At 44.3% G+C, this 21,530-nt stretch overlaps 2 protein-coding genes across 8 annotated transcripts in view; one reads left to right on the top strand and one right to left on the bottom strand.

The window, feature by feature from the left end:
* LOC124020559 (sperm-associated antigen 17-like) lies at nucleotides 1-5,414 on the top strand. Of its 2 annotated transcripts, none has more exons than XM_046335802.1 (10): nucleotides 1-31; nucleotides 1,534-1,636; nucleotides 2,349-2,442; nucleotides 2,571-2,663; nucleotides 3,601-3,761; nucleotides 3,998-4,179; nucleotides 4,331-4,391; nucleotides 4,548-4,695; nucleotides 4,955-5,104; nucleotides 5,285-5,414. In XM_046335802.1, exons 1-10 carry the CDS (start codon nucleotides 3-5, stop codon nucleotides 5,320-5,322), a joined length of 1,059 nt encoding a protein of 352 aa, XP_046191758.1. In that variant the 5' UTR covers nucleotides 1-2; the 3' UTR covers nucleotides 5,323-5,414. The 2 variants fall into 2 exon arrangements, with proteins under 2 accessions (XP_046191758.1, XP_046191759.1); XM_046335803.1 differs by having other exon boundaries at nucleotides 2,574-2,663; nucleotides 5,285-5,351.
* A 4,317-nt stretch (nucleotides 5,415-9,731) lies between these two features.
* The window catches only part of dmd (dystrophin), a 92,133-nt gene continuing 80,334 nt past the window's right edge, over nucleotides 9,732-21,530 (bottom strand). For 3 of the 6 annotated variants that reach the window (XM_046335798.1, XM_046335800.1, XM_046335799.1), the window contains 5 exons: nucleotides 12,785-12,943; nucleotides 11,829-12,072; nucleotides 11,137-11,251; nucleotides 10,850-10,939; nucleotides 9,733-9,867 (listed from right to left, as the gene is read on the bottom strand). In XM_046335798.1, the coding sequence (XP_046191754.1) occupies nucleotides 9,770-9,867; nucleotides 10,850-10,939; nucleotides 11,137-11,251; nucleotides 11,829-12,072; nucleotides 12,785-12,943 (706 nt within the window). In that variant the 3' untranslated portion in view covers nucleotides 9,733-9,769. Of the gene's footprint in view, nucleotides 9,868-10,135; nucleotides 10,162-10,849; nucleotides 10,940-11,136; nucleotides 11,252-11,828; nucleotides 12,073-12,784; nucleotides 12,944-21,530 lie in introns of all 6 variants that reach the window. The other 3 variants (XM_046335795.1, XM_046335796.1, XM_046335797.1) reach the window with 2 other exon arrangements.

Below are 21,530 nucleotides of genomic sequence, written 5' to 3'. Positions count from 1 at the left end.
CTATGTGGAAGAGCAGGATAGAGCAGCACAGGTAACTATGTGGAAGAGCAACACAGGTGGAAGAGCAGGATAGAGCACACAGGTAAAGATGGAAGAGCAGAGCAACACAGGTAACTATGTGGAAGAGCAGGACAGAGCAGCACAGGTAACTATGTGGAAGAGCAGGATAGAGCAGCACAGGTAACTATGTGGAAGAGCAACAGGTAACTATGTGGAAGAGCAGCACAGGTAACTATGTGGAAGAGCAACACAACACAGGTAACTATGTGGAAGAGCAGGATAGAGCAGCACAGGTAACTATGTAGCACAGGTAACTATGTGGAAGAGCAACACAGGTAACTATGTGGAAGAGCAACACAGGTAACTATGTAGAGCAACACAGGTAACTATGTGGAAGAGCAGGATAGAGCAGCACAGGTAACTATGTGGAATAGCAACACAGGTAACTATGTGGAAGAGCAACACAGGTAACTATGTGGAAGAGCAAAACAGGTAACTATGTGGAAGAGCAACACAGGTAACTATGTGGAAGAGCAGGATAGAGCAACACAGGTAACTATGTGGAAGAGCAACACAGGTAACTATGTGGAAGAGCAACACAGGTAACTATGTGGAAGAGCAACACAGGTAACTATGTGGAAGAGCAGGATGGAAGAGCAGCACAGGTAACTATGTGGAAGAGCAACACAGGTAACTATGTGGAAGAGCAACACAGGTAACTATGTGGAAGAGCAACACAGGTAACTATGTGGAAGAGCAACACAGGTAACTATGTGGAAGAGCAACACAGGTAACTATGTGGAAGAGCAACACAGGTAACTATGTGGAAGAGCACAGGTAACTATGTGGAAGAGCAACACAGGTAACTATGTGGAAGAGCAACACAGGTAACTAGAGCAGCACAGGTAACTATGTGGAAGAGCAACACAGGTAACTATGTGGAAGAGCAGGATAGAGCAACACAGGTAACTATGTGGAAGAGCAGGATGGAAGAGCAACACAGGTAACTATGTGGAAGAGCAACACAGGTAACTATGTGGAAGAGCAACACAGGTAACTATGTGGAAGAGCAAGAGCAACACAGGTAACTATGTGGAAGAGAAGAGCAACACAGGTAACTATGTGGAAGAGCAACACAGGTAACTATGTGGAAGAGCAACACAGGTAACTATGTGGAAGAGCAACACAGGTAACTAGCAGGATAGAGCAACACAGGTAACTATGTGGAAGAGCAACACAGGTAACTATGTGGAAGAGCAGGATAGAGCAACACAGGTAACTATGTGGTGGAAGAGCAACACAGGTAACTATGTGGAAGAGCAACACAGGTAACTATGTGGAAGAGCAGGATAGAGCAACACAGGTAACTATGTAGAAGAGCAACACAGGTAACTATGTGGAAGAGCGGGATAGAGCAGCACAGGTAACTAACTAACTGCTCTCTATTATAGAGTTGACATAGTGGACATTCACATCTTTTCCCAGGAATATTTAAGCTATTAATGAATGTTTTAATGTTGCTGTACTGTGCAGACAGGAGCTGGACCAGGAGAAGATTTACAGAGAGGCTCTAAGGAACAGAATCATTCCTCCTTATTTCCGCTCAGAGAAAGGAGCAGGTTTCGAGTACTCTGAGGTGACATAGCTTTCTCATCAATGGATTGTAATTCAGCACAGTTACTTAATGCCTGTTAACAGTTCCATTAGATTCATTAATACACGTCCATTGTCCCACAGCCCAGCCAGTCAATTTATAAACTTCTTCTCAACTGAAAAAAAGGATCTAGACAATATTCCCCAATGCTACTAGCGTTTGGTTTGGTACAGAGGTTAATATAAGACAATATTCCCCAATGCTACTAGCCTAGGGTTTGGTTTGGTACAGAGGTTAATATAAGAGAATATTTCCCAATGCTACTAGCCTAGTGTTTGGTTTGGTACAGAGGTGGTTAATATAAGAGAATATTTCCCAATGCTACTAGCCTAGCGTTTGGTTTGGTACAGAGGTTAATATAAGAGAATATTTCCCAATGCTACTAGCCTAGCGTTTGGTTTGGTACAGAGGTTAATATAAGACAATATTTCCCAATGCTACTAGCCTAGCGTTTGGTTTGGTACAGAGGTTAATATAAGACAATATTCCCCAATGCTAATAGCCTAGCGTTTGGTTTGGTACAGAGGTTAATATAAGACAATATTTCCCAATGCTACTAGCCTAGGGTTTGGTTTGGTACAGAGGTTAATATTAGCTTCACTGTGTGCCTCTACAACCTGTGCAACATATTGCAGATTGTATTCAGCTCAGCTACTGTACGTATATAAAACAACTATCTGGGTTTTCCCGTCAGGTCCCTGATATGAGATCTCTGTCTCAGGACCTTCCTCCATTCCCCAACACTCCCAACTCCCAGAACTACCTCAGAGATGCCCCTCAGGAGACAGGTTAAAGCTAGGCTACATTTATAACAATACTAATGATATATTGATGATACAATATTGTGTTATTTTATCCTTCATTAAGAAAGTGACCCTGTTTTGCATGTTATTTGTTCTTGTGTGTGTTCTTGAAGCAGCCCAGCGACCTTTGAACCCCACGCCCTCTCACGCAGCAGGAAGTGATGCGCTGCCTAGGAGACCCACCAACCCCACTCCTCAAACTGCAGGTCTGCTCAGTACACGACTTAGACTTGGGGTTAGTGTTAGGGTAAGAGTGGTGACAGCTGGTCTTACTGGGGTTCGAGTCATAACAAAAAAGACATTACAGACAAATTACTTTACAATTTACATCAATATAAAAACCTTGTGTGTGTGTGTGTGTGTGTGTGTGTGTGTGTGTGTGTGTGTGTGTGTGTGTGTGTGTGTGTGTGTGTGTGTGTGTGTGTGTGTGTGTGTGTGTGTGTGTGTGTGTGTGTGTGTGTGTGTGTGTGTGTGTGTATCAGTTACACATACATGTCAGTACATAAACACAACAAGTATGTATGTACTGCGGCGTTGGGCCGTGAGGTATTGCTTTATTAGTTTTTCTGGATCTGTGGACTTTGAAAAGACCCCTGGTGGCATGTCTGGCCTTGAAAATCAGACATTTACTCATGTTGGTAGTTGAAAAGTTGTCCCACCTAGCCATCGTAAGATAAATGAACTAACTGTTCGCTGCCCTGGCCCCCCAATGGTGGAACAAACTCCCTCACGACGCCAGGACAGCGGAGTCAATCACCACCTTCCGGAGACACCTGAAACCCCACCTCTTTAAGGAATACCTAGGATAGGTTAAGTAATCCCTCTCACCCCACCCCTAAGTTTTAGATGCACTATTGTTAAGTGACTGTCCCACTGGATGTCATAAGGTGATTGCACCAATTTGTAAGTCACTCTGGATAAGAGCGTCTGCTAAATGACTTAAATGTAATGTAATGTAATGTAACTGTAAATGGCTCTGGAGAAGAGCGTCTGCTAAATGACTAACCGACAAAGAGAATTCTATTTGGTCAAACACCATTTTCCCAACAGTTTGCAGACACCTACTGTATATAAATCAGTCATCATGGTCTTGTATCTGTTACTCTGTTACTGATATCTAGATCTGTGTGTGTTCTCCTGTAGGGGACAGCTCTCATGGTGCCTCTACAGTGAAGCAACAGCATGGTGGTGGTATTGGGCCTGGCAGTACCCAGGTGGACGTGGCAGGGAACCCACGCAGACACAGAGTCAAGCTGCCAGCCTCCATCCTCAGCTCCAAACCCTTCAGCGTGCCCAACCAGCAGGTAACACACACACACACACACACACACACACACACACACACACACACACACACACACACACACACACACACACACACACACACACACACACACACACACACTGTGACGTACATATACACACACACACACACGTCAGTTAACACTAATGTATCTGTCCTGCCAGTTCAATAAGTCGTAGCTTACTGAGCTAGAGCCTAGGCATTACCACGGGGACCTAACACGAGTCTGGCTCTCAGTTCCTGTGTGTAGAGGAGCCGGTGAGGAGGAAGGTGAAGACTGTGTCTGTGACAGGGGGGCAGCAACTCGCCGCACGGGGGTTTGAGCTCCTCCCAGCAGAGGTCCAGTTTGGGACCCTAAAGGAGGGCTGCAGCTACAGTGTCCCCGTGCTCATGAAGAACGTGGGCTTCCACACCTGCAGGTCAGACCAGTATGGCTGTTTGTGGACATGTCTGTCAAAGATGGTGGTGCAGTGAAAATGACGAGGTTTAAGGTCTTTGGTCGTCAGGGTGTGTTCTCCTCTGTCTATGTTCTGGTGGGTTCAGCGCCTGTTCTGTGTTGTTGTACTTTAGGTTCAGTGTGAAACAGCCGTCCCCTGGTACTGGAATCAGAGTCATCTACACCCCTGGACCTGTGAGTTCTACTGAGCAGGGTGATAGTTACCGTAGTCAGCTCGATTCAATTACACAAACTGAACATTTCCCATTGTTTTCTTTGAGGATGTTTTAGATTCATATATCTCACTTCACTTCCTGATATGACTAAATTGACCCCTGACCTTTGTTGCAGGTGGCTGCTGGGATGAAGACTGAGCTTCAGGTGGAGCTGCATGCCATGACTACAGGTCTGGAGGAGTCTGCAGAGGGAGAGGTCTACATCTCACACCACATCCACATCAAGACTGAGACTGAGATCTTCTACCTGCCTGTCTTAGCTAATATCCTTCTCAAATGGCTTTTAGTCACACTTTATTTGGATAGTCCCCTACGGATAACAATATTTACTATAGAGTTGGTAGCCTCAGTGATGTTTTCATTGTGCAGTGAGAGATCTTACACTAGTACGCAGGTATGGTTATAGAATAGCTCAAGTGAGGACATGATTGTTTTTTAACAGAGTTAATGGCGAAGGTCAAAGTTTCTCTCAGTGAAAGCAGCGATGGTCTCTGTTGTCCCCTCCTTAACGAGTGGTCTCACCCATCCTCCCCGAGCGTCTGTATGACACCAGGACCAAGGATCATACCAACGGGCTCCAGACAGGGGTATCCAAGGTCCGCCTCATCTCCTCCACCCCCTCAGTCAGACGTGGAGTGGTCCTCCCTCTCAGACCTCTTCTCTCCACCACCGGTTAGTGATTTACAGTATCTGAACACTGGAACTAATCACTCTCTAGAATGCCCTTCAAGCCAATCAGAAACGAGTATTCAACAATGCCACGGTATAAGAACATGAAGTAATGTCGAACGGATGCTAAGTGTTTGACATTCACTCCCCACTGAAACGTGATCTTTTCGTTCCCACTTCCAGGTGAAATTGAATCAGACGGATTGAGACGACTTATATAAAACAACTCATTGTGCTTTGGGGTTTTAGTTACATATTGCCGTTGTTCGATGGCTGTTAAATAGAATACATCTTAGGAATAAAGAACAGTGATATAACACATTCCTTGTTTTTCCTGTGAGTGAGGTGGTGTGTGTGTGTGAGTGAGTGAGGTGGTGTGTGTGTGTGTGTGAGTGAGGTGGTGTGTGTGTGTGAGTGAGGTGGTGTGTGTGTGTGAGGGAGGTGGTGTGTGTGTGTGTGACGGTCTGTGAGTGAGGTGGTGTGTGTGTGACGGTCTGTGAGTGAGGTGGTGTGTGTGTGTGACGGTCTGTGAGTGAGGTGGTGTGTGTGTGTGACGGTCTGTGAGTGAGGGGGTGTGTGTATGTGACGGTCTGTGAGTGAGGTGGTGTGTGTGTGTGTGACGGTCAGTGAGTGAGGTGGTGTTTGTGTGTGACGGTCTGTGAGTGTGGTGGTGTGTGTATGTGACGGTCTGTGAGTGAGGTGGTGTGTGTGTGTGACGGTCTGTGAGTGAGGTGGTGTGTGTGTGTGAAGGTCTGTGAGTGATGTGGTGTGTGTGTGGCGGTCTGTGAGTGAGGTGGTGTGTGTGTGGCGGTCTGTGAGTGAGGTGGTGTGTGTGTGTGACGGTCTGTGAGTGAGGTGGTGTGTGTGTGTGACGGTCTGTGAGTGAGGTGGTGTGTGTGTGTGACGGTCTGTGAGTGAGGTGGTGTGACGGTCTGTGAGTGAGGTGGTGTGTGTGTGTGTGTGTGTGACGGTCTGTGAGTGAGGTGGTGTGTGTGTGTGTCGTCTGCGTAGAGGTGGATCAGGGAATCGCCCGCAGCATGAGCAACATCATTGATTTATACAGAGAAAAGAGTCGGCCCGAGAATTGAACCCTGTGGCACCCCCATAAAGACTGCCAGAGGACCGGACAGCATGCCCTCCGATTTGACACACTGAACTCTGTCTGCAAAGTAGTTGGTGAACCAGGCAAGGCAGTCATCAGAAAAACCGAGGCTACTGAGTCTGCTGATAAGAATATGGTGATTGACAGAGTCGAAGGCCTTGGCAAGGTCGATGAAGACGGCTGCACAGTACTGTCTTTTATCGATGGCGGTTATGATATCGTTTAGTACCTTGAGCGTGGCTGAGGTGCACCCGTGACCGGCTCGGAAACCAGATTGCACAGCAGAGAAGGTACGGTGGGATTCGAGATGGTCAGTGATCTGTTTGTTGACTAGGCTTTCAAAGACCTTAGATAGGCAGGGCAGGATGGATATAGGTCTGTAACAGTTTGGGTCCAGGGTGTCTCCCCCTTTGAAGAGGGGGATGACTGCGGCAGCTTTCCAATCCTTGGAGTGAGATGGTGTGTGTGTGACAGTCTGTGAGTGAGGTGGTGTGTGTGTGTGACGGTCTGTGAGTGAGGTGGTGTGTGTGTGTGACGGTCTGTGAGTGTGGTGGTGTGTGTGTGCGACGGTCTGTGAGTGAGGTGGTGTGTGTGTGTGTGACGGTCTGTGAGTGAGGTGGTGTGTGTGACTGTCTGTGAGTGAGGTGGTGTGTGTGACGGTCTGTGAGTGAGGTGGTGTGTGTGTGTGACGGTCTGTGAGTGAGGTGGTGTGTGTGTGACTGTCTGTGAGTGAGGTGGTGTGTGTGTGTGACGGTCTGTGAGTGAGGTGGTGTGTGTGTGGGTGTGACGGTCTGTGAGTGAGGTGGTGTGTGTGTGTGAGTGTGACGGTCTATGAGTGAGGTGGTGTGTGTGACGGTCTGTGAGTGAGGTGGTGTGTGTGTGTGATGGTCAGTGAGTGAGGTGGTGTGTGTGTGTGTGTGTGTGTGTGTGTGTGTGTGTGTGTGTGTGTGTGTGTGTGTGTGTGTGTGTGTGTGTGTGTGTGTGTGTGTGTGTGTGTGTGTGGTGTGTGTGTGTGAGTGAGAGTGTGTGTGAGTGAGGTGGTGTGTGAGTGTGTGTGTGAGGTGGTGTTGTGTGTGGAATTGTGATGTGTTGTGAGGGAAGTGAGTTGAGTGAGGGAAAGTGTGGTGTGTGTGTGTGTGGGTTGTGTGTGTGAGGCAGTGGTTGTGAATCATTGTCTTTGTGTGTGTGTGTGTGTGGTGTGTGTGTGTGTGTGTGTGTGTTGTCATGAGTGTGTGTGTGTGAATACCTTCAGTTGTGTTGTGTGTTTTAAATGTGTGTGTGTGTGTGTGTGTGTGTGTGAGGGAGAGTGTGTTGAGTGAGGGAGAGTGTGTGTGAGTGGTGTGTGTGTGTGTGTGTGTGTGTGTGTGTGTGTGTGTGTGTGTGTGTGTGTGTGTGTGTGTGTGTGTGTGTGTGTAATGTGTGTGTGTGTGTGTGTGTGTGTGTGTGTGTTTAGAGAAAGACGAGGACGGAGCTCAAGTCAACATCACGGCTTTATTGATAGACAGTAAAGCGTTTTATAATACAGTAGTAAGGCATATATTTGGTGGAATTTGATATGTTCTGAAACAAATGAGTTATTGAAAAATATGGACAATACAACTCCAGGGTTAGAAATGAATGAGGCAGTGGATTAATGAATCATTATCTTTCATCATGCTGCTGTAAACATGGTGCAGAAACTAAGTAAAAAGGTGTTGTCATGACACTGTAATAAGAATACCTTCAGTTGTTTGGGTTTTAAATAAACATGGGAATATTGAATCAACTGTGATGTCACACTGATAACGCCCCCACACCATGCAATTCCATAAAGGAACACACAAATAAAACTAAACAAATGCATTAGCACACAGAAGATCAACTCTAGTGTGTCCAGGATGGATAACAGTAGTGCACCCTGGTCCAGTTTCCTTAATAAACATGTCTGACATTTCATTTCTATGTCTTAATGAAACACTGAGGACACTACAGTGTATGTATCTGAACACATTCAGATTGGTTCTTTAAGATGGCATCCAGCTAGCACTGAGGACACTACAGTGTATGTATCTGGAGGGACTATTCCATTTCAAAACATGGAGGGGTTCTTTAAGATGGCATCCAGCCACACTGAGGACACTACAGTGTATGTATCTGGAGGGACTCATTCCATTTCAAAACATGGAAGGGTTCTTTAAGATGGCATCCAGCCACACTGAGGACACTACAGTGTATGTATCTGGAGGGACTCATTCCATTTCAAAACATGGAAGGGTTCTTTAAGATGGCATCCAGCCACACTGAGGACACTACAGTGTATGTATCTGGAGGGACTCATTCCATTTCAAAACATGGAAGGGTTCTTTAAGATGGCATCCAGCTACACTGAGGACACTACAGTGTATGTATCTGGAGGGACTCATTCCATTTCAAAACATGGATGGGTTCTTTAAGATGGCATCCAACTACAGTAGAATCTTTTCTGCACCTTCCTAGGAAGGATCAGAATGAAAAAGAATGTGAAAGTTGGATTTTGACCAATTAAAACGAGGTAGAGCTTGCATTACTGGGGGTTCTAGAATCATACACTTGTATCTTAAACCCTCCCACTCACACTAGGAGAGAACTCAGATCAAATCAATTAAATCATCTCAGGATTACAAACAGCTGAATGTCACATTGTACTGTAGCTCTATTTTAAATGGTATTTCAATTAAATGTCATAATCCTACAAAACCACTATGAATAGGTATTAAAACATCACTATTACTTTCTTTCTGTCAGTGTTAAAGGCCCAATCCTTCATTTGAAAAACAACAATAACGGCTGTTAATATCCCAGATTGGACCTTTCAGTCTGTGCTCTATGGCTCCTCGTGGTAGATTCAACACACAGGAGTGGACCAGAGCTGCGCTGAACGAGGCAAAGGGCATAGTATCATATTATGATCATCAAACAGACACTACTAAAGAAAAAGATGACCTATGACCTATGGATGGATGGATGGTTTGATAAACAACAAGAGGCGCATCAGCCCAAAGCAAAAGCTATAATGCAATGTGGGAAAATAGATTACCTTCACACACACACACACACACACACGTCACACACATCCTTGCGTACCAAGACACACACAAACGTGCATACATACACACAGTCAGTCTCTCTACGCTGAAAGGGTACAGGACAACTGCATTGCCTTTACAGTATATCATCTTTTGTTGTTATAATAAACATAGTTTTGTAATATAAAGCACCCTTATGTTTACAATCTTTATTTTTGATACAAATGTTGTGAAATGCTCCATAGGAAGAAATGGAACGACGTTCACAAGATTCACACGTTTTCTTTCTCTTATGTTTTTATACAATTGCATAGAAGTTTAAAAACCTGCCTTTTGTTAATAAAACCATTTTCGATACTTTTAAGAAACTACTGAAATCTACAAGTTTTGTAATGCTGATCCTTCACAAAAATATATGTATATTTCTCTTTGTAAACGTGTCCAATCCAGTTGTTTTGACTAGAAAAGCATGCGGGGGAGGGGTTGGTTGGGGAGTGGGTAAGGGCGGGCCCTCGTCTTCCGCTACTCGCCACTCTGTTCGTCCGTCATCACGTTGACCAATGACTCCATGGCTCGACCCAGGTCGTCTGCCATGTGGAACAGACTGCCTACACTCAGTCCTGGAGACGAGGGACAGAAGGGACCGTCAGACAGACAGACACACACTCTCACCCAAATATTAAACACTCATGAATGCATATCTTCAAATACTAAAGTAAACAATCCCACCCCACCCCCTCGAACAAACACAAAATACACCAAGAAATATGAGAGATAGAGGAATAGAAAGGAATAGGGAAGAGGAATGAAATAGAGAGAGGAGAGAAGAGGAGGGAGAACTGGCCAGGAGAGGAGGGTATAGTAGACGGGGCTGGTGACCCCACTGACCTCTCAATGGTTTCCCCTTCGACCTCCTGGGTCACAGAAACAGAACAGGGAAGAAGGAAAGAAAAAGAGAAAGGAGAGGAACAATCAGAGTACTTCAAGAGGTCAGTAGAATGACTAGAATGACAGTAGAATGAGGAAAAAGAGTCCATGTACTTCAAGTAGAATGAATAACAGTAGAATGAATAACAGTGGAATGAATAGAATGCAGTGGAATGAATAACAGTGGAATGAATAACAGTAGAATGAATAACAGTAGAATGAATAACAGTGGAATGAATAACAGTAGAATGAATAACAGGAGAATGAATAACAGTGGAATGAATAACAGTAGAATGAATAACAGTGGAATGAATAACAGTAGAATGAATAACAGTAGAATGAATAACAGTAGAATGAATAACAGTAGAATGAATAAAGTGGAATGAATAACAGTAGAATGAATAACAGTAGAATGAATAACAGTAGAATGAATAACAGTGGAATGAATAACAGTGGAATGAATAACAGTAGAATGAATAACAGTAGAATGAATAACAGTGCTCGAGATATGCCACTGAGGCTGATCCTACTGGTTAGATCATTAGGAGAATGACCCTCCTGGACTGTAGGTCTAACATGAGGTGATTTGTGCATCTATGGAAATTGCTTGAGTGAGTAGGATGTCCGTGTGTGTGCGTGTTTATGTGCGTGTCTGTGTGTGCGTGTGCGTCCTACCTTGGCTGTGGGGGAAGGAGTTGTTTAGCTGCTCCATCACCTCCTCTAGCCCCAATGCATCTTGGGACGGACTCGACAGCTCATCGTCACCTACAGCAAAGAAAATGATTCCAACCAGTCATCTTCAGGTTAGTACAATGACTTCATAGGAAACATATATTTTTTTAAACCAGTACAGCATCAACCGGACCATAGTGTCCCAACATATGACATAACACTGTAACAACCAGTCTGGTCCACTGGGCTCATAGCTGGTGATGTTGTGCTGAGTGGAGTTCCAGTCTCACCCATGGTCTCTGTAGTCTGGCTGCCTGCTACACGCATCAGAGGCAGACTGGTGTCAGAGCGCTGGGACGAGGTGGAGGGAGAGGACAGGGCTGTACCGTTCACCTTGGAGTCAGTCTGGAGACAGACACAGGCATTATCCCACACACTCATCAGTCTAGAGACAGACACAGGCATTATCCCACACACTCATCAGTCTGGAGACAGACACAGGCATTATCCCACACACTCATCAGTCTGGAGACAGACACACGCATTATCCCACACACTCAGCATTATCCAGACACAGGCATTATCCCACACACTCATCAGTCTGGAGACACAGGCATTATCCCACGCACTCATCAGTCTGGAGACAGACACAGGCATTATCCCACACATTCAAGCATTATCCCACACACTTATCCCACACACTCATCAGTCTGGAGACAGACACAAGCATTATCCCACACACTCATCAGTCTGGAGACAGACACATGCATTATCCCACACACTCAAGCATTATCCCACACACTTATCCCACACACTCATCAGTCTGGAGACACAGGCATTATCCCACGCACTCATCAGTCTGGAGACAGACACAGGCATTATCCCACACACTCATCAGTCTGGAGACAGACACAGGTATAGTATAGTGTGTGTGTATAGTGTGTATAGTGTGTGTGTGTGTGTACAGTGTGTGTTTCAGGACCTGTTCCAGTAGCTGTCTGAGCCGGTGTAGCTGTGACTCCAGTTGTTTGTTATGGTCCTCCAGGATCTGCATGCGAGCCTCCAGCCGTCCTTTGTGCTGCCTCAGCAGTTTGGCCTCAGCGATCAGCTCGGCGTCCCGTGGGCTCTGGGGCGAAGCGGGCAGCATCTCCGGGGGTGAGGGGAGTGGGGACAGACCCTTGTGGTCGTGGGCCTTCTTCAACTTGTCATACTCCGCCTGTAGCTTCCTGAGAGGGAGCGGACAGAGGTTAAGAGCATTGGGCCAGTAACCGAAAGGTCACTGGTTCGAATCCCCGAGCCGACTAGGTGAAAAATCTGTTGATTTTCCCTTGAGCAAGGCACTTGACTGACATGTATACAATGGGACTCAGCTCTAGCCTGAAATCCAGAACCTGTTTCCTAACATTCCACTCCGTGATATGCCAAGGAGTTGAATATTAACTCAAACAGACTGGTACCCAGGCTAACTCAGCTCAGTCTCGTTAATTAATCCCCCAATCAAATGATTTTCTATCTGTTTTACAACAACATCAGTCACACAGTGTAACCTGGCCTAGATCCAAAAACCTCACTATCAACTCAGTTTCCACTAGTTACCACAGCCACAAAGTCAAAATTGTCTATAAAATCGTCAAATTTCATGACAACAATAATTACCTTTTAGGTTTTAATTTAAGGTTAGGCATAAGGTTAGCAGTGTGGTTAGGGTTGAGGTTAGGTTTAAAATGATACATTTTTTTTAATAGGTGGGGTTTATGACTTTGTGGCTGTGGTAACTAGTGACGACCTATCAACCCACAAGACAACCGTAAACCGACTGCCTGACACAACTGTAGAATCTTCTGGATCCAACATGGACGTTCGATGGAGAAGCTTGTCCATATCAGTTTGTCTGTGCTGGGATCAGTTGGTATGAATGTGTCACACTGTTCCCCTCACCTGTTGTCTGACTCCAGGTCGTTGAGCACCCTCTCCAGCTCCCCCTTCTCTTCACTCTCCATGGAGATGAGGATCTGGGCGGGGCTGCGTGGCTGGCTGAGGGGAGAGCCCTGGTTCAGACTCTGACAGTAGTGCTGAATCAACAGGTGTTCATCATCACTACAGTGATAGGAGGGAGGGAGAAGGAGAGAGAGGGGGGGGACATACACACAGAGAGAGGTTGCTATTAGCTGCCAGTCACACCTAACAGCCTCACAACGGCCAGCCAGTCAACTAACAACATTCATTTTCAGTTCCACAAAGACAGAACGAGAGAGACAGAGTGGAGACAACCAGCTATAAATTAACACATTTACCACAGATTGTTGTTCGGTATTCAATTATATTTGATTCAATTCAATGTTCAATGATCCACTCTGACAAATACATATATTTTAAGATGTAGACCTGTTGGCTTGGGGGGTTAAAGTTGTGATATCATTAACCTGTTGGCTTGGGGGTTAAAGTTGTGATATCATTAACCTGTTGGCTTGGGGGTTAAAGTTGTGATATCATTAACCTGTTGGCTTGGGGGTTAAAGTTGTGATATCATTAACCTGTTGGCACTTGGGGGTTAAAGTTGTGATATCATTAACCTGTTGGTTTGGGGGTTAAAGTTGTGATATCATTAACTGGCTGTTGGCTTGGGGGTTAAAGTTGTGATATCATTAACCTGTTGGCTTGGGGGTTAAAGTTGTGATATCATTCTGGCTGTTGGCTTGGGGGTTAAAGTTGTGATATCATTAACCTGTTGGCTTGGGGGTTAAAGTTGTGATATCATTAACCTGTTGGCTTGGGGGTTAAAGTTGTGATATCATTAACCTGTTGGCTTGGGGGTTAAAGTTGTGATATCATTAACCTGTTGGCTTGGGGGGTTGGTTAAAGTTGTGATATCATTAACCTGTTGGTTGGGGGGGGTTAAAGTTGTGATATCATTCTGGCTGTACTGTTGATGGGTTAAAGTTGTGATATCATTAACCTGTTGGCTTGGGGTTTCAATTCAACATATGCAGCATGTGCTGGGGTTAAAGTTCTGATATCATTCTCTCTGTTCTCTGGGGGTTAAAGTATGTGATATCTCTGTATCCGTCATTCTCTGTATCTATCTCTCTCTGTATCTATCATTCTCTCTGTATCTATCTCTCTGTATCTATCTCTCTCTGTATCTATCTCTCTGTATCTATTAACCTGTATCTATCTCTCTCTGTATCTATCTCTCTGTATCTATCTCTCTGTATCTATCTCTCTCTGTATCTATCTCTCTGTTGGCTATGGGGTTAAAGTTCTGATATCATTCTCTGTATCTGGGGGTTAAAGTCTCTGATATCATTATCTCTCTCTGTATCCGTCTCTCTGTATCTATCTCTCTGTTCTCTCTCTGTATCTATCTCTTCTGATATCTGTTCTTATCCGTCTCTCTGTATCTATCTCTCTGTCTCTCTCTGTATCTATCTCTCTCTGTATCTCTCTCTCTGTGTGATATCTATTCTCTCTCTCTGTTCTCTCTCTCTCTCTCTGTATCTCTGTCTCTCTCTGTGTCTCTCTCTCTCTGTATCTCTGTCTCTCTCTGTGATGTATCTCTCTCTCTCTGTGTGTGTCTGTCTGTGAAACGTTGTAATAATAGCAGGTATCCCACTTATCAGGGGCTCAAACATTGAGCCTTGTTCTGCGCTCTGAGAAAGGACTTATCAAATATATGGTTTGGGGGTTAAAGCTGATATCATTCTGGCTGTATGTGCATAGGGGAAATTGGAGACAGATTAATGGAATAGTTTCAATGATAGAAGAACATCCACAGCTGTCATGTGCATAGACAGGGATCTGGATCTATCTTATGAAAGTAGCCAATGATAGAAGAACATCCACAGCTGTCATGTGCTAGACAGGGATTGTAGGAGATTTATGAAAGTGCCAATGATAGAAGAACATCCTCAGTATGTCATGTGCATAGACAGGGATTGGAGGAGATTTCTGAATCTATCTCAATGATAGAAGAACATCCACATCTGTCATGTGCATATCAGGGATTGGAGGAGATTTATGAAAGTATCAATGATAGAAGAATCATCCACAGCTGTCATGTGCATAGAAGGGATTGGAGGAGATTTATGAAAGTAGCCAATGATAGAAGAACATCCACAGCTGTCATGTGCATAGACAGGGATTGGAGGAGATTTATGAAAGTAGCCAATGATAGAAGAACATCCACAGCTGTCATGTGCATAGACAGGGATTGGAGGAGATTTATGAAAGTAGCCAATGATAGAAGAACATCCACAGATGATTCTCTATAGTTCACTGATAAAAGCCTGACAGGACAACATTGTATTTGGATTGTTCCCTATAGATGGTCTATAGATGGTCAGTAGATGGTCTATAGATGGTCTATAGATGGTCTATAGATGGTCTATAGATGGTCTATAGATGGTCAATAGATGGTCTATAGATGGTCTATAGATGGTCTATAGATGGTCTATAGATGGTCTATAGATGGTCTATAGATGGTCTATAGATGGTCTGTAGATGGTCTATAAATAGATGGTCTATAGATGGTCAATAGATGGTCAATAAATGGTCAATAGATGGTCTATAGATGGTCTATAGATAGTCAATAGATGGTCTATAGATGGTCAATAGATGGTCAATAGATGGTCAGTAGATGGTCTATAGATGGTCTGTAGATGGTCAGTAGATGGTCTGTAGATGGTCAGTAGATAGTCAATAGATGGTCTGTAGATGGTCAGTAGATGGTCTATAGATGGTCTGTAGATGGTCAATAGATGGTCTATAGATAGTCAATAGATGGTCTGTAGATGGTCAATAGATGGTCAATAGATGGTCTATAGATGGTCTGTAGATGGTCAATAGATGGTCAATAGATGGTCTGTAGATGGTCAGTAGATGGTCTGTAGATGGTCAATAGATGGTCAATAGATGGTCTGTAGATGGTCAGTAGATGGTCAATAGATGGTCAATAGATGGTCTGTAGATGGTCTATAGATGGTCAATAGATGGTCTGTAGATGGTCAGTAGATGGTCAATAGATGGTCAATAGATGGTCAATAGATGGTCAATAGATGGTCTATAGATGGTCAATAGATGGTCTATATATGGTCTATAACTATAGATGGTCTGTAGCTATAGATGGTCTATAGATGGTCTATAACTATAGATGGTCTATAGATGGTCTATAGATGGTAAATAGATGGTCTGTAGATGGTCAATAGATGGTCAGTAGATGGTCAGTAGATGGTCAATAGATGGTCTGTAGAGGGTCTATAGATGGTCAGTAGATGGTCAATAGATGGTCTGTAGATGGTCTATAGATGGTCTGTAGATGGTCAATAGATGGTCTGTAGATGGTCTATAGATGGTCAATAGATGGTCTGTAGATCATCTATAGATGGTCTATAGATAGTCCATAGATGGTCAATAGATAGTCAATAGATGGTCTGTAGATGGTCTGTAGATGGTCAATAGATGGTCTGTAGATGGTCAATAGATGGTCTGTAGATGGTCCGGTTGGAGAGTGGTCATCTACGTCGCTCCAACGGGTAGTATAATTTTCATTATATTTCATTATATTTCATTATATCACAACGGTTTGATTTGTCTTATCTTAGCAATTTCTTCTCAGCTAGCTAGATGGTCTTTGTATCAAAGATGGTCGTAATTAGATGGTCTATAGATGGTCTTCACTAGCCAGCTATAGATCCACTGATTAGCTGCACTGGGAAAACTATTACACTCAACTGAACGACTTGATTAGTTTAGTGTTGGCTAGCTACATAGCTGTCTTTGCTGTCTTCGTATCAGTATCATGGTATCAAGATAATTGTGTTGTTTAGGTTTAGATGTAGTCTTAGAGTGATTATCTTAATTTAGATGGTTAGCTAGCCATATTTGTCGTATAGAGGTGACTCTGCTAGATGGTCAACGCTAGCCAACGTCTTCTGTATAGAACTCAACTAGCATTCACAGGTTGTATCACATTTTCACTTCATTTCATTACAGTACAACGGTTTGATTTGTTTGATGGTAGCTAGCTCTTAGCTAGCTACATAGCCGTCTTTGATCAAAGATAATTAGTAGTCTAGAGATTTTCTAGGTTCGCTAGCCATCTATTGGTCAATAGATGGTAACGTAAACAACACTGCTAATAGCCTGGCCCTGAATAGCAACACTGCAGAAACTATTACACTGGACTTGATTAGATGTAGTGTCACAATACCCACTGCCAGCTGGCCTACTTCAGCAGTGGTCATTTTAATCATTTGGTCAATAAGATGGTCTATAACTTTCTGAACATGGTCAGTCCATGGTCATTCCAATCTCCTTTCAATAGATGGCCTCTTCAGTAGATGTCAACTATGTGTCTGTTTAGATGGTCTCTCTGCACAGGTCTGTGGATGGCCACCCTATCTGGTGGTCCCTATAACTATAGATGGTCTGTAGATGGACCCACGTGGAGTTCCAGGTCTCCGGTAGCCTCTGGAACTGCCAATCTGCGGTCAACAAGGCAGGTTCATCTAGATGCCTCCCTCCAGTCCCTCGATGGTTGGCATACGGAAACATGGATCACCAGTAGACAACACTGCTACTCCTACTGCTCTCTAACTTATCCGCCCACGTGTTCTCGCACATAGAGCGTCTGGTCAGCGGGGTGGTGGATGGATCCTCATCTCTCCCAAGTGGTCATTCTCTCTTTCTCCCCTTACCCATCTGTCTATAGATCCTTTGAATTCCATGCTGTCACAGTTACTAGCCCTTTCAAGCTTAACATCCTTATCATTTATCGCCCTCCAGGTTCCCTCGGAGATTCATCAATGAGCTTGATGCCTTGATAAGCTCCTTTCCTGAGGATGGCTCTCACAGTTCTGGGCGACTTTAACCTACGTCTACCTTTGACTCTTTCCTCTCTGCCTCCTTCTTTCCACTCCTCTCCTCTTTTGACCTCACCCTCTCACCTTCCCCCCTACTCACAAGGCAGGCAATACGCTCGACCTCATCTGTACTAGATGCTGTTCTTCCACTAACCTCATTGACTCCCCTCAAGTCTCCGACCACTGCCTTGTATCCTTTTCCCTCTCGCTCTCATCCAACACCTCCCACACTGCCCCTACTCGGATGGTCCGTCCCAACCTTGGCTCTCTCTCTAGATGGCTACTCTCTCCTCTTCCATAGATGGTCATCTCTTCCCTCGCTCAAACCTTCTCCCACCTATCTCCTGATTCTGCCTCCTCAATCCTCTCTCCCTCTCTGCATCCCTTGACTCTCTATGTCCCCTATCCTCCAGGATGGTCCTCCCCTCCCGCTCCGTGGCTCGATGACTCATTGCGAGCTCACAGAACAGGGCTCCGGGCAGCCGAGCGGAAATGGAGGAAAACTCGCCTCCCTGCGGACCTGGCATCCTTTCACTCCCTCCTCTCTACATTTTCCTCCTCTGTCTCTGCTGCTAAAGCCACTTTCTACTACGCTAAATTCCAAGCATCTGCCTCTAACCCTAGGAAGCTCTTTGCCACCTTCTCCTCCCTCCTGAATCCTCCGCCCCCTCCCCCCTCCTCCCTCTCTGCAGATGGTCAACCATTTTGAAAAGAAGGTCGACGACATCCGATCCTCGTTTGCTAAGTCAAACGACACCGCTGGTTCTGCTCACACTGCCCTACCCTGTGCTCTGACCTCTTTCTCCCCTCTCTCTCCAGATGAAATCTCTCGTCTTGTGAGGCCGCCCAACAACCTGCCCGCTTGACCCTATCCCCTCCTCTCTTCTCCAGACCATTTCCGGAGACCTTCTCCCTACCTCACCTCGCTCATCAACTCATCCCTGACCGTTGGTCTATGTCCCTTCCGTCTTCAAAGAGAGCGAGAGTAGATGGTCTGAAAAAATACACTCGATCCCTCCGATGTCAACAATTACAGACCAGTATCCCTTCTTTCTTTTCTCTCCAAAACTCTTGAACGTGCCGATGGCCAGCTCTCCCGCTATCTCTCTCTGAATGACCTTCTTGATCCAAATCAGTCAGGTTTCAAGACTAGTCATTCAACTGAGACTGCTCTCTGTATCTGTAGAGGCGCTCCGCACTGCTAAAGCTAACTCTCTCCTCTGCTCTCATCCTTCTAGATCTATAGCTGTCTTCGATACTGTGAACCATCAGATCCTCCTCTCCACCCTCTCCGATGGTCTCCGGGTCGGCCCACGCTTGGATTGGTCCTACCTGACAGGGCTCTATAGATGGCGTATAGATGGTCTCCTCACCACGCGCTCTCACCACTGATGGTCCCTATAGAGGGCTCTGTTCTTGGCCCCTCTCTATTCTATAGACCAAGTCATAGATGGCTCTGTCATAACCTCACATGGTCTCTCTTATCATTGTCTATGCAGATGACACACAATTAATCTTCTCCTTTCCCCCTTCTGATGACCAGGTAGATGGCATCTCTGCATGTCTGGCAGACATATGGTGTGGATGACGGATCACCATAGATGGCAAGACGGAGCTGCTCTTCCTAGATGGTCCATGATCTATAGATGGTCAACTAGATGGTCTCCTCCCAGAGCGCCAAGAACCTTGGCGTGATCCTGGACAACACCCTGTCGTTCTCAACTAACATAGATGGTCTGTAGGTTCATGCTCTACAACATCCGCAGATAGATGGTCAGGTAGAGGTCTAATCCAGGCACTTGTCATCTAGTCTGGATTACTGCAACTCGCTGATGGCTGGGCTCCCTAGATGTGCCATTAAATGGTCAACTCATCCAGTAGAGGTCTGGTGTTCAACCTTAGATTCTATAGTCACCCCGCTCCTCCGTTCTATAGATGGCTTCCAGTTAGCTCGCATCCGCTACAAGATGGTGCTTGCCTACGGAGCTGTAGATGGTCTATCAGATCCAGGCTCTAGGCCCTACACCCAAACAAGGGCATGGTTCATCCACCTCTGGCCTGCTGGCCTCCCTACCACTGAGGATGGTCCCGCTCAGCCCAGTCAAAACTGGTCAGTAGCCCCCAATGGTGGAACAAACTCCTCAGATGGTCAGGACAGATGGTCAATCACCACCTTCCGGAGACATGAAACCCCACCTCTTTAGAGGAATACCTAGGATAGGTTAAGTAATGGTCAATAGTTTTAGATGCACTATTGATGACTGTCCCACTGGATGTCATAAGGTGAATGGTCAATTTGATGGTCTGGATAAGATGGTCTAAATGACTTAAATGTAATGTAAATGTCTATAGATGGTCTATAGATGGTCTGTAGATGGTCTGTAGATGGTCTATAGATGGTCTATAACTATAGATGGTCTATAGAGGGTCTGTAGATGGTCTATAGCTATAGATGGTCAATAGATGGTCTATAGATGGTCTATAACTATAGATGGTCTATAGATGGTTTATAACTATAGATGTTCTATAGATGGTCAATAGATGGTCTATAGATGGTCTATAGATGGTCTATAGATGGTCTATAGATGGTCTATAGATGGTCTGTAGATGGTCTATAACTATAGATGTTCTATAGATGGTCTATAACTATAGATGGTCTATAGATGGTCTATAGATGGTCTATAACTATAGATGGTCTATAGATGGTCTATAGATGGTCTATAACTATAGATGTTCTATAGATGGTCTATAGATGGTCTATAGATGGTCTATAGATGGTCTATAACTATAGATGGTCTATAGATGGTCTATAGATGGTCTATAAGATGGTCTATAGATGGTCTATAGATGGTCTATAACTATAGATGGTCTATAGATGGTCTATAACTATAGATGGTCAATAGATGGTCTATAACTATAGATGGTCAATAGATGGTCTATAGATGGTCTATAACTATAGATGGTCTATAGATGGTTTATAACTATAGATGGTCTATAGATGGTCTATAACTATAGATGGTCTATAGATGGTCTATAACTATAGATGGTCTATAACTATAGATGGTCTATAGATGGTCTGTAGATGGTCTATAACTATAGATGGTCTATAGATGGTCTATAGACTATAATGTTCTATAGATGGTCTATAGATGGTCTATAACTATAGATATTCTATAGATGGTCTATAGATGGTCTATAACTATAGATGTTCTATAGATGGTCTATAACTATAGATGGTCTATAGATGGTCTATAGATGGTCTATAACTATAGATGGTCTATAGATGGTCTATAGATGGTCTATAACTATAGATGGTCTATAGATGGTCTATAACTATAGATGTTCTATAGATGGTCTATAACTATAGATGGTCTATAGATGGTCTAGCTATAGATGGTCTATAGATGGTCTATAACTATAGATGGTCTATAGATGGTCTATAACTATAGATGGTCTATAACTATAGATGGTCTATAGATGGTCTATAGATGGTCTATAACTATAGATGGTCTATAGATGGTTTATAACTATAGATGGTCTATAGATTGTCTATAACTATAGATGGTCTGTAGCTATAGATGGTCTATAGATGGTCTATAGATGATGTTCTATAGATGGTCTATAGATGGTCTATAACTATAGATGTTCTATAGATGGTCTATAACTATAGATGGTCTATAGATGGTCTATAGATGGTCTATAACTATAGATGGTCTATAGATGGTCTATAGATGGTCTATAACTATAGATGGTCTATAGATGGTTTATAACTATAGATGTTCTATAGATGGTCTATAACTATAGATGGTCTATAACTATAGATG

This window comes from Oncorhynchus gorbuscha, unplaced genomic scaffold, assembly GCF_021184085.1.
Source record: "Oncorhynchus gorbuscha isolate QuinsamMale2020 ecotype Even-year unplaced genomic scaffold, OgorEven_v1.0 Un_scaffold_855, whole genome shotgun sequence".
Lineage (NCBI taxonomy): Eukaryota > Metazoa > Chordata > Actinopteri > Salmoniformes > Salmonidae > Oncorhynchus > Oncorhynchus gorbuscha.
This window is presented reverse-complemented; position numbering and strand designations above follow the sequence as displayed.

What these genes read in the sequence shown, in the direction of transcription:
- LOC124020559 (XM_046335802.1), top strand. Translation starts at nt 3, where the DNA reads ATGTGGAAGAGCAGGATAGAGCAGCACAG. An exon ending in AGATGCCCCTCAGGAGACAG is followed by an intron (nt 2,443 to 2,570) that starts GTTAAAGCTAGG and finishes GTGTTCTTGAAG; the next exon opens with CAGCCCAGCGACCTTTGAAC. An exon ending in TCAGCGTGCCCAACCAGCAG is followed by an intron (nt 3,762 to 3,997) that starts GTAACACACACA and finishes TCTGGCTCTCAG; the next exon opens with TTCCTGTGTGTAGAGGAGCC.